Source organism: Procambarus clarkii, chromosome 55 (assembly GCF_040958095.1).
Source record: "Procambarus clarkii isolate CNS0578487 chromosome 55, FALCON_Pclarkii_2.0, whole genome shotgun sequence".
In the NCBI taxonomy this organism is placed as follows: domain Eukaryota; kingdom Metazoa; phylum Arthropoda; class Malacostraca; order Decapoda; family Cambaridae; genus Procambarus; species Procambarus clarkii.
Window position 1 is genome coordinate 19,419,315 of NC_091204.1, and position 12,639 is coordinate 19,431,953.

Genomic DNA, 12,639 nt, shown 5'->3' on the forward strand with positions numbered 1-12,639 from the left:
AATGGACATTATACAAATATGAACTGTACAAATTCAATCTATAGTAACTATTATTATATAAAGCAAAAATATTAAACTTAAAATAAAATTATAATATCTTTTATAAAGATTCTCTCATTATTTGTATCACATTACTTCAACATAACTCTTAAACTTGTGTTCTAAGTTTAGACAGTAAAATTTTTAACTGAAAACAGCTACTCAAATGTTCTTTCTAATAAAGGATTTCTGCTGCTATGTTGCTAAAGTAACTTGAAATCTGTATCATAAATTATTATATTTTTAACCCAATCTATGTGTGGATGAACAAGACAGGATATGGGCCTTATGCCTACATCCCTGAAATCTGTCAGTTATTCAGAGAAAGATGTGTTATCTATTATAAATACTAAGTAACTACTTGAAGAGGAGGCACGGCCGAATTGGTATAAAGATTTATACAATTTAAAACAAAAAACCAGCGTTGAATGTAATGAAATGCCATTTTCTGGGTGAGCCCCGGAGGCGCCCTGGAGCTTATCGGGCTAATGTATGTTATGTTAGACCGGGACATTAGCTATGGAGTTCAGACCTACCAGGGACCAGCGCCAGAACCTGGCCCCTTCAGAGAGATTTCAGGGAGCAATGGCCCTGGAATACCCCATATGGTTGGGGGTTTTCCTTATCTGCCATCGACCGGGGTTAGGCACCCAGAAAGGTAGGCGTAACAAAACAAACCCCATATGGTAAGAAACTACAACAAAAACCGAACAGAGGTAAAAAACTCCCTACAATCCCAAGGAAACAATCAATCAACCAATTTACTGTCGCGCCGGTCGTCCGCGCAGCCCACCCCTCACCGGGAGGGGGAGGGGGGGCTGGACCTTACCACGCCTGCTGCCTTCAGTTCGGAAACTAGGCTTCAACCAATGCGAAAAATCCCGCCGACCGGATGGGAGGAAGGATAGCCAGGGAGCCTCCGCGGCTCACCCAGAAAATGGCGTTTCATTACATTCAACGCTGGTTTTCTGTGGGGAGCCTTTATGGTTCCTTGGAGCTACATACCCAAAGAGAAGAAAAAAGGGGACTTACCCGGGAGGTGGCGGCCACAAACTCCTCAACGCGAAGTCGAGACAACTGGCTGCAACCTGCGACCCAAAGCAACACAAGAACGCCGAGGAGCAGGGACGTTCACCAAATAACCGGCGGCCAGGATCCTGTTCGACTTCCAAAATCCACACGCCAGAATATGTGCCCAAGACATATTACCAAACACGGCAGCCAAAGCTGCAAACTTCCGAACGTCATGGGTGCGAGGATAGACCGCAGGCTGGCTAGACTTAATAACCCTGCGGACAACCTGGGAGACCCGAGCCCTGGAACAGGGAACGAGGGAAACCAGATCAACCCAAAGCGCATTGCCAGCCACTCCGGCTGAAGCGAGCAGGTAACAGCGAAGTGCTGCAACCAGACACAACACATCATGAACCCCCGGCCGAACCAACCAAGCATCAATGACCCACGGACCCCTCCGGAAAGCAGCCGTCTCGTTCTTCGCCAGAAAGGACGGAGAAGGCTGCAAACTGACAAACCTACCCCCAGGACCAAAAGAGCAGAAACCCCTGCGCCGGAGGAGAGCATGAAGCTCCCCTACCCGGCTCCCAGAGGCCAATGCCAACAAAAACAAAGCCTTGGAAAAACAATCCGGAACTGAAGGGGCCACCACAAACCGAGGAGAGGAGTGATAGGAGAGCACCCTGTCCAAGGGCCAGGACGGCTTAGAAGGCGCATGAGCAGGCCGGAGGTGAAACATAGAACGTGAAAGCTTACGAAACGGGGCGGATGTGACGTCCACCCCGAAAGCTAGCTTGAGCGGCTCCGCCAGCGCCGCACGATATGAGGCGACAGTATTAGGCATCAAATGACGGTCCTGAAAAAGCCAAGAAAGAAAGGACAAGACAACCCTATCCGAAAGAAAAGACAACCTACGAAGAGCCAGAAAATGGCGAAAAGAAAACCAGGAAACTTCATACTGTCGCCGAAACGAAGCTCTCAGGTGGGACACCATTAACGAAGCCACCTGATCACCATAGAAATGGTGATACACCCGTGTCAAAAAGACCAGACGTGAAGAGCAGAGGAGAAGGTCAAACCAGCCCCGTACCGGATCGGACCGACCTGCTGAAAGAGGCGGAGCTGAGGGAAACGTCCCGGGTTCGGGCACCAGGCCAATAGCACCGGAAACCAAGGCTGGGCCGGCCACCAAGGGGCCACAAGGACTACTCTCCCTGGGAATGTCTCCAACCGAACCAGAACCCGAAGCAACAGCTGAACCGGGGGGAAGAGGTACAGGTAACCCCACCTCGACCAGTCCTGCCAAAAGGGATCCACTGCGAACGCTTCGCAGTCGGGGAAGGGCGTCACATATGTAGGGAGACGCCGAGACCACGCCGACGCGAAGAGGTCTACAACTGGGAGACCGTACATCTGGCAGATCCAACGAAACGAGTCGTCGTCGACCGTCCACTCTGTGGACAGGGGATGGAAGCGAGGCAGACCGTCCGCCAGAACGTTGGACACTTCCCGGACATGAACCGCACGGAGAGCCAAATCCCAAGAATCCAGCAGACGAACCACTTGAAGGGACCAACCCCAAAGGAAAGTTTGATGTTTGCTTGTTTGCCTGTTTCCTTGGGATTATAGGGAGTTTTCTACCTATGTTCGTTTTTTTGTTTTAGTTTCTTACGATGTGGGGTTTGTTTTGTTATGCCTACCTTTCTGGGTGCCTAACCCCGGTCGATGGCAGATAAGGAAAACCCCCAAACACAGGGGGGTTTTCCAGGTCCATTGCTCCCTGAAACCTCTCTGAAAGGGCCAGGTTCCGGCTCTGGTCCCTGGTAGGTCTGAACTCCATAGCTAATGCCCCGGTCTAATATGAAGCACATTAGCCCGATGAGCTCCAGGGAGCCGTAGCGGCTCCCCACAGAAAACCAGCGTTGAATATAATGAAATGCCATTTTCTGGGCGAGTCCCAGAAGCTTCTGGGACTCGCTATCCAGGCTGATATGAATAGGAGCTATCCAGGCTGATATGGATATATTAGCTTTCTGGCATCAGTCAATGTGCATGGAGTTCTTGCCTACTGGGGACCATTAGCCAAAACCTGGCCCTGTCAAGAGAGGCACGAGGAGCAATGGCTTATGGAAACCCCCGTGTGGTTGGAGCATTCTGTAATTACCCAAGTGTAGTTACAGGAAGAGAGCTACGCTCGTGGTGTCCCATCTTCCCAGCACTCTTTGTCATATAACGCTTTGAAACTACTGACGGTCTTGGCCTCCACCACCTTCTCACCTAACTTGTTCCAACCGTCTACCACTCTGTTTGCGAAAGTGAATTTTCTTATATTTCTTCGGCATCTGTGTTTAGCTAGTTTATATCTATGACCTCTTGTTCTTAAAGTTCCAGGTCTCAGGAAATCTTCCCTATCGATTTTATCAATTCCTGTTACTATTTTGTATGTAGTGATCATATCACCTCTTTTTCTTCTGTCTTCTAGTTTTGGCATATTTAATGTCTCTAACCTCTCCTCGTAGCTCTTGCCCTTCAGTTTTGGGAGCCACTTAGTAGCATGTCTTTGCACCTTTTCCAGTTTGTTGATGTGCTTCTTAAGATATGGGCACCACACAACCGCTGCATATTCTAGCTTTGGCCTAACAAAAGTCATGAACAATTTCTTTAGTATATTGCCATCCATGTATTTAAAAGTAATTCTGAAGTTAGAAAGTGTGGCATAGGCTCCTCGCACAATATTCTTTATGTGGTCCTCAGGTGATAATTTTCTATCTAGAACCACCCCTAGATCTCTTTCTTTATCAGAATTCTTTAAAGATTTCTCACATAATATATAGGTTGTGTGGGGTCTATGTTCTCCTATTCCACATTCCATAACATGGCATTTATTAACATTAAATTCCATTTGCCAAGTGGTGCTCCATATACTTATTTTGTCCAGGTCATCTTGAAGGGCATGACAATCATGACTGTGTCTGCCATTGACCGGGTCTGGCACCCAGAAAGGTAGGTGCCCCAAAACAAACCCCTATTCAAGTGAAAATATTGCTACTGAAAGCCGAATGATTGGACAGAACTCCCTAAATGAAAATTAGCAAACGAGCATGACATCATCATACTGCAGCACCACTGACTGCACAACGACCCCCCCCCTCCCTTCCCTTTCACTCACCTTCCCCTTCATGACCCCCCCCTTCCCCTTCACTCACCGGCATGAGTGAAGGGAAAGCCCCAGACACTCATGCCGGTGATCCACCCATCAGTTCTTAGGCTGGATGTCAAAACTCGCAAAAAGCACTGCCGACCATAGGGAGGGAGGGAGGGAGGGATACAAAGGAGCCTCCAGGACTCACCAAGAAAATGGCGTTTCATTACATTCAACGCTGGTTTTCTGGGGAAAGCTCCGTCGGCTCCCCGGAGCTAACTACCCAAAGACAAGGAAAGACAAGGACTTACATGGGCAACGGTTAGTCCTCACTCCTTAAAGCAAAGTCGAGACAACTGGCTGCAACCGTCGACCCAATGCAACGCAGGCCCTACTCGGTCCAGGGACAATGACAAGGTAGCGAGCAGCCAGGACCCTGTTCGACTTCCAAAAACCCCATGTCCAAAAGTCAACCTAAGACATGTTGCCAAAGACGGCAGCGAAAGCAGCAAACTTACGAACAATGTGGGCTCAAGGATAGACTGCAGGCTGGCTAGACTTAATAACCCTGCAGACGACCTGGGAGACCCGAGCCTGGAAACAGGAGAGAAGGGAAACTGGGTCAACCCAAAGTGCACCTCCAGCCACCGCAGCCGTGGCGCGCAAATAATGGTGGAGAGCCGCATCCATGGAGGCCTGACCAACCAAGCATCAACAACAACCAAGGACCTCTCCGAAATGCAGCAGACTCATTCTTCGCCAGAAAAGAACGAGACCACTGAACCGAAGGGGCCACATCAAACCGAAGAGAAGAGAGAAATGAGAGCATATGGTCCAAAGACCAGGAAGGCTCAGGTGGCACATGAGCATAGCACAACAGAGGCAACAGTATTCGTCATAAGATGACGGTCCTGAAACAACCACGAAAGGAAGGAGAAAACAACCCTTTCAGAGACCGAAGTACACCTACACAGTGATAGGAAAAACTGAAGGGATCGCCAGGAAACTTCATACTGACAGCTAAATGAAGCACACAGGTGGGGGACCAACAACAAAACCTCCTATTCCCCATACAAATGGTGATAGACTTGAGTCAGAGACTCCAGACACAAAGACTCGAGGAGAACAAACCAGCCTTTTAACGGGCTGGACCAATCTGCTGAAAGACGTGGAGCCGCGGGAAGAACCTCAGGTTCGGACACCGAGCAAGCAGTGGCTGAAACCAAGGCTGGGCCGACCACCAAGGAGCCAGAAGGACAACTCTTCTCTGTTAAGTCTCCAAGCGAGCCAGCACCTGGAGCAACAGCTGAACCGGGAGGAAGACGTACAGGTAATCCCACCTCGCCCAGTCCTGCCTGAAGGCATCGACCCCAACGGCCTTGCAGTCGGGACAGGGCGCCATGTATACCGGGAGACGCCTCGACCACGCCGACGCGAAGAAGTCAACCTCCTGAGGCCTGAACGTCCGGAAAAGCCAACTCAACGAGTTGGCGTCGACCATCCACTCCATGGAAAGGGGAGTGAAGCGGGATAGGCCATCCACCAGGACATTGGACACCCCCACCCCCCCCGAACGTGAAATACCAGGAGAGCCAAACCCCGAGAACTCAGCAGATGAGTGACCGGACATGACCAGCCCCAAATAGCCAAGGACCTCATTGAACCCACGCGGTTCAGGCAATGAACCACTGGGGAACAGTCCGAATGGAGCCAGATTATCGATCCGTGAGCGACCCAAATCCTCCAAAGCAACCCTAATCCTCTGGAGCGACATCAACATAGCCGCGAACTCCCACGCCATGCTGTGAGCCCGACGGAAGGATGGACCCCACTGCCCCTGGCCGGATTGGTGAGCACTGGTCACAAAGCCCCAGCCAAGAGATGACGCATCCGTGAACACATCGAGCGAGGGCTCGGGTAGGCGCCAAGGCATCGAACCCCGAAAAACCAGAAGAGGAAGTCGGCGATGCAATAACCGACATAAAGCCCCTGGAGGCCAAACCCAGAGGTCGCAAGAGAGAACCAGAGCAGCCACAGAAGCCACACCCGACCTGGCGGGTAGACCATCATGGCAAAGTTCAGGCTCCCACACAAACCCTTGAGCAACTGCTGCATGACCAAAGAGCCCTTCAGGAACAGACGAAGATGGGAACACAGCCGAAACAGAGCCGCCGGAGGAAGAGACAAAGAAGCGAGATGGTCCGAGCGTCCCACACAAAACCCAGCCAAGACCGAACCTAAGAGGGAACCAGATGGAACTTCCTCCAGTTCACCACGAACCCGACCCTGGCGAGCTGGGAAAGAACTAAATCCCTGGTGAGCAGACATGCGGACTGGCTGGGAGCCCAAACCAGCCTGTCGTCGAGGTAGGCCAGTACCCGAACACCAAACAGATGCAGGCGGGCCACCACAACCAGAGTAAAGCCTGTGAAAACGTGAGGCGCCAGATTCAAACCGAATGGAGAACAACAAAAGCAGTAACACTGATGCCCACCAACAAAACCGAGCCAGTCTCTGAACCTCAGATGAATCGGGACGTGGCATTACATGTCCTTGAGGTCCAGGGACACCATCTAAGCATCCGGCTCCAACAGAAGATGGATCTGGGAAAGAGTAGTCATCTGAAAGGAGGGGCAATAAGCCCACGAGTTCAGACAGGACAAGTCCAGAAGGAACTGGAAGTCCGCGCAGTCCTATTTCGGGACTGGAAACAGGCGGGAAACCCACTGGAGGGACGAGGTCGTTTCAATCACGCCCAAGCGAACCCACTCCGAGATGACCCGACAAAGAGCAGGAGAAGAGGCTTGCCCCAACAGCCCCAAACCCCCCTGAAGGAGGAGGAGCCACCCAACACCACCACAGGCCGCACAAAACGACCTGAAAGGCCCACAACTCATGGGACCAGGTATGACCAAACAGAGCAAGTCTTCCCTTCATCCCCCCGTCAATGGGACGAACTGCGAAAGGGCCAATGCCCCTTACGTGAACCTGACCTTCGCACAGAGAGATCACCGTGCTGACCATATGAAGACAATTCCAAAGGCTGCACCGGCCTATCACGATGGGAGGAACCCCGAGCCCTGGCACGACCCTTCCGGGAAAACTCCCCACGCCCCCCAGCCCCCTAGAGAACCAACAAGTCCGACATTGGATGACAACTGGAAGCTGCCTGCAGATAGTGCCCAACCAGAGAGTCCATAAACAGCAAAGGACAAAGAGGGGACAAAAACCTAAGAGTCAGGGCCCAAGCAGATTCCAAGGAGTGTCAGAGCCTCACGCCACTGAAGCGCGCGGGACCGAGCCTCCAACGAAAAAAACTGGGCCGTCTGCAAGAAAGGATGACTCCGGAACCTCATAACAAACCCAGTGAGGAAACGAAGATCCAAACCTGAATGAAGATGGATCCATTAAAGAGGTAAAATCCGGGTCTCACAGGAGGTAAGCCGCAATGGTTTCCCGCACCTCGTGAGGTGGGGTGTGGGAAGCCGAAAACCTCAAGAAGTACAGGACTGACGGACCCGAAGAGACACGGAACCAAACCCATGGAGGAGCCGACACCAAATCAGACTCATATGCGGAGGAGGAGGGGGATGGAAGGAAAACCCCGTTCCCTGTAACAGCAAGCCCCGCTCAGAGGGTACAAAAACCCAAGCGGGGTCCAATTGGGCCCAATGGCCCCAAAGTCAACCCCTCCCCAGCCCCGTGAATCTCCACAGCGGGACCCGGGGTCAAACCATCCCCCAAAGCCTCGGCCTCAAAAGTAAAAGCAGAAAGGAAGGGGGCTCACTAGTCAGACTCAGACGCTTTGGCCAGATAAACTGGCTCGAATGAATCCGTCACCACCCCAGAAGGGGCATCCTCAAAGACAGCCAGAGTCTCCAAATCAACTAACCCCTGCCCCGACTCCGAAACCCTCAGATGTTCGGAGCTGGAAGCAGTGGGGAAGGACCGGAATGAACCACAGCAGGGGCAGGATGAGGGGGTGCGGACTGAACCAAAGTCAAAGTGACTTACACCCCTAAGTCCGGGTCCCTATAACTAAAATCGGGCAGCCACAGGGCCGGGTCAGCAACCAATCTAGCATGCTGTAGCAACCTAAAACGAGCATGCAACGCCTGAGCTGCCTGCACCTGAATAGTGTCATCAGTGGACTGGGTATACTGAGTCACAAACAAGCAACAAAACTCGCAGATGTCATCGACCCAACAGGCAGCATGACAGAGGCATAAACGGTGAAGGTCACCCGAAGACAAGGGGACCGAGCAACCCTCAAACTCGCACAAGGCAAGAGGGGGACCCAGGGGTCGCTTCATTGGACCCAAGGTTCCCAGCGCGGTTTCCGAGGGACCTTAGACAGAACTCACACTAAGAGAAGCCCCGACAGGTTACTACTAAATGGCGGCCAAAGTTACCAACAAAACTGCTAAAACTGCCCCCTCACCCCTGGAACATGGACACTCATAGGGGCCTAGCAGGGGATCACCAAGACACAATCGAATGAGACCAAAACCAAGGGGCAGATCCCCCCATCAGGCAAGAAAACAAAAGAAAGAAAAACCCTGCAAGAGGACAATGTACCCAGGCGGAACAGAGCCGGACGCTATGAGAGGTTATAACTAGCTGCACAGTACCCTGCACCTCAACTAGTGACGAATACTACCCCCCCCTACCCAGAGGCAAACGGGTGAATGAAACACCCCAGTTGACTCCAAGGGCGGCCAATCACCGGGCAGCAAAAGACCTTGTGGAGGTAGCCCCAAAGGTGACTTGTGGATGATGGTCCCAAGCCCCATGGCAGTACTTACTGGGCACCTAGGGAAAGGTGACCCTAGGTGCATGAAACCCAAAAACTTGTAAATATACTTCTGGCTCGTGCACTACCAAGGACAGCACTACACCACAAGGCACAGGACCAGAATTCAGGAGCCAGTCGCACAACCTTGCCAGCCTCATATCAGCCATAGAACTGAGGTGTGGATAGCCAGCGCGGGGGTCTGTGGTTCCCCATTGCCCCTCCCAGGGAGGGGGAGGGGGGAGCTGTGCAGACAGCGGCATGGTGATGTGATGACGTCATGCTCGTCTGCTAGTTTTTATTTGGGCGAGTTCTGTCTACTAGTTTGGCTTTCAGTAGCAATTTCTTAACCAGAATAGGAGTTTGTTTTGGGGCGCTTACCTTTCTGGGTGCCTGACCCAGTTGATGGCAGACATAGAATGCTTCCAACCACATGGGGGTTTCTATAGGCCATTGCTCCTCGTGCTTCTCTGAGGGGGCCAGATTTTGAAGTGTTGTCCCCGGAAGGCCTAGAACTCCATTCACTTAGACTGATGCCAGGGCCTAATACATTCATATCAGCCCGATTAACTCTGGGGAGCCGAAGGGGTTCCCCTAGAAAACATCTTGCAATAAGAGCAAAATAAGTCTCAATTAGAATACTGTGAAGTAATAAGTTTCCACTGAACATACTGCAGACCAAACATGACAGGGCTGATCTCAATGAAACCTTTGAAATATTGAACAATTTGGAGAAAGTTCATCTAGACCACTTCTTCAAAACATCAAATGTAACATGAACAAGGAGCACCAGTTTCAGGCTCACCAAGCTACAATGCAGGACAGAAAATAGGATGGCTTTTCACCTATAGGGTTATAAACGTGTGGAACTGCCTACCCACCGAAGCTGTAACTGCCAAAACACTGCTGAATTTCATAATCCAGCATGATAAAATCATCATAACAAACGGTGGGACCATTGACCAGCCACCAGCTTCCTGTTCTCGTCGAAGACACTAGAGAGTGGTCCTCAGGTAAATTGAGGTAAATATTTCTCTTATCAATCCTTCTTATCATTTTTAGGAGAGCTCGGGGTGTTAAAGTAATGCTGACACATTCTTACTGCCTGTTAAGGGGAACTGTTTATATCAATAGCTAATTTGAAAAACAAAGAAAGTGTACACATACCTTAGCCATCTGTCTTCCCACAGTTTCATTTCTGACTGCAGCTTCCCTGGTGAAGGTCTTACTGCCATATCTGTTCTAGCTTTGGACATGGATAGCTCATATGTTGCTTGAGCTTGTTCTAGAAATCCATGCTGCTCATGGGTAACAGCCTGCAAAATAGAAGATTACCCATACAGTAATTATAATGACAAATCCAGCATTGAATTTAATAAAATGCTAGTTTCTGGGCGAGCCTTGGAGGTGCCTTGAAGCTATCTATACTAATTAAATACCATACTACTTGGAGTCATCAGTCGCAGAGTTCTTGCATGACTACCGGGGACCACAAGCCAGAACACAGCCCTCTCAGTGAAGTGCAGACAGCAAAGGCCCTTGAACACTTTACATTTAAAGTTGATCATCTTGTCATGGACCAGGGAAGCACCCAGAAAGGTAGGCGAATCAAAACAAGACTACTGCCTGGTTGAAAAATGCGACCTACACCCACTTAAGTATCAAAGGAGCTCACTTCACTAAAAACAAACAACCAAAACTTCTTCCATCTAGCCCCCCCTCCCCCACTCATTAGCTCCACTTATCCCCCTCATTTTGGGTAAGGGGGGGGGGCGGGAGTGAGAGCCGAGTTGCCATCACCCAGTTCTTCAATGATAAAAGCCGCTGACCAAAGGGAGAGAGGGAGGGTATGAGGGAGCCTCAAGGGATCTTGCCTAGAAATTGGTGTTTAAATACATTCAATGCTGGTTTTCTGTGGGGAGCCCTGTCGATTACCTGTAGCTAACCAGTCAAGGAGAAGGAAAAACAGGGATGCGGAAGCATCGTAGGTATCAACACGAAGAAGAGCAGTTGGCCGCAAAAGATGACCCAATGCAACCCAAGGCCGCAAAAGGCCTGGGTCATTAACCAGATACCTGGCAGCCAAAACCCCCATGCCTGAATATCATCTCAATTCATGTACCCTAACACACCTGACAGAGTGGCATACATTCACACATCATGGGATGAGGTTAGACCTTAGGCTAGACTTAATATTACTGCGGACAACTTACGACAAATGTCCCCTGGAACAGGAGACCAGGGAAACCGGATCAATCCACAGTGCATCCACCTACACAGAACCGGTGGGGCGCAAGTAGCGGAGCAAAGCTGCTATCGGACATAACACATGACGTACCCCCGGTCGTACCAAGTATCCACCACCAAGGACCCTCTCAGGAAGCCTGCCTTCTCATTCTTCCTCAGAAAAGAAAGAGCCAGCGCAAGCGAACAAACCGACCACCAGGACCAAACGAACAAAACCCCTGGCACCAGAGAATTTCATGAAGCTCACAAACCCGACCATCAGACTTAATGACAATGTGGACAACATGAGACACACGAGCTCTGGAACAGGAAGCCAGGAAAACCGGATCAACCCAGAGCGTGTCCACTGACACAGAATCTGTGGCTCACAGGTAACAGCGCAAAGCCGCTTCTAACACAGAACCGGTGGCCGGCAGGTAGTGGCATGAAGCCGCTGTAGCGGCATGAAGCCGCTACCGACTCAGCACGTGATGCACCCCCGACTAAGCCAACCAAGCATCCACCACCAACGGACCCCTCCGAAAGCACGCCGTCTCATTCTTTACCAAAAAAAAGGAGAAGGCTGCAAACGAATAAACCGACCACCATGACCAAAGGAACAAAACCCCCAGCACTGTAGAAGAGCATGAAACTCCCCAACTCAATCTGCAAAGGCCAAGGCCAACAAAAACAATGCCTTCCCAAAAATCATGAATCAAAGGAGCTACCACAAATGAAGGAGAAGAAAGAAAGGAAAAACCCGGTATAAGTACCAAGAAAGCTCAGGACCTCCGGGCTCAGGCGAAGGCTGAGCAAGCCAGAGGTGAAGAAATGAATGAGAAAGCTTGCGTTACGGAGCAGACGTGACATTCACCCCAAATGAAAATGGCAGTGGCTCCGCCAATGCCGCTCTATAAGAAGTGACAGTACAGTATTTGATGCGAGATACTGATCCAGAAAAAGCCTAGAGAGAAAAGACAAATAAACCAGGGCCGACACCGAAGAAACCCAATAAAGAGAAAGAAAATGGTGGAAAGACTGCCAAGAGACTTCATACTGCTCCTGAGATGAAGACCTGAGGTGAGTTTGCTTACTGTGTGAGATTATTGGAGGTGAGACACTATCTAAGAAGCCAACTGATAACCATACAAAAGGTGATATACAGTACACGCATCAGAAATGCCAGACGCGTAATGCGGAGGAGCAAGTCCAACCAGCGAGGTACCTCACTGGCCCAACCTGCTGAAAAAGGCAGGGCTGGGAAAAAAATGCCTGGGTTCGGACACTGAGCAAGCAGCGCCTGTGTAAGGGCACGAGCAGGTAAGCCATACTCTACAGTATGAACTCACAAAACCCATCCTTACTTGTTTATGGTATAGCTATGTAACTTTAAAACCAGGGTTGTAAAACCAAATATGCATTTATA

The 12,639-nt window shown here is 50.5% G+C and overlaps 1 protein-coding gene across 7 annotated transcripts in view; it reads right to left on the minus strand.

Moving 5' to 3' along the window:
* The window catches only part of Nipped-A (Transcription-associated protein Nipped-A), a 331,196-nt gene that overhangs the window by 132,934 nt on the left and 185,623 nt on the right, over positions 1-12,639 (minus strand). For all 7 annotated transcript variants that reach the window (XM_045738328.2, XM_045738364.2, XM_045738341.2 and 4 more), the window contains exon 19: positions 10,155-10,303. In XM_045738328.2, coding sequence (XP_045594284.1) covers positions 10,155-10,303 — 149 coding nt within the window. The remainder of the gene's footprint in view (positions 1-10,154; positions 10,304-12,639) is intronic.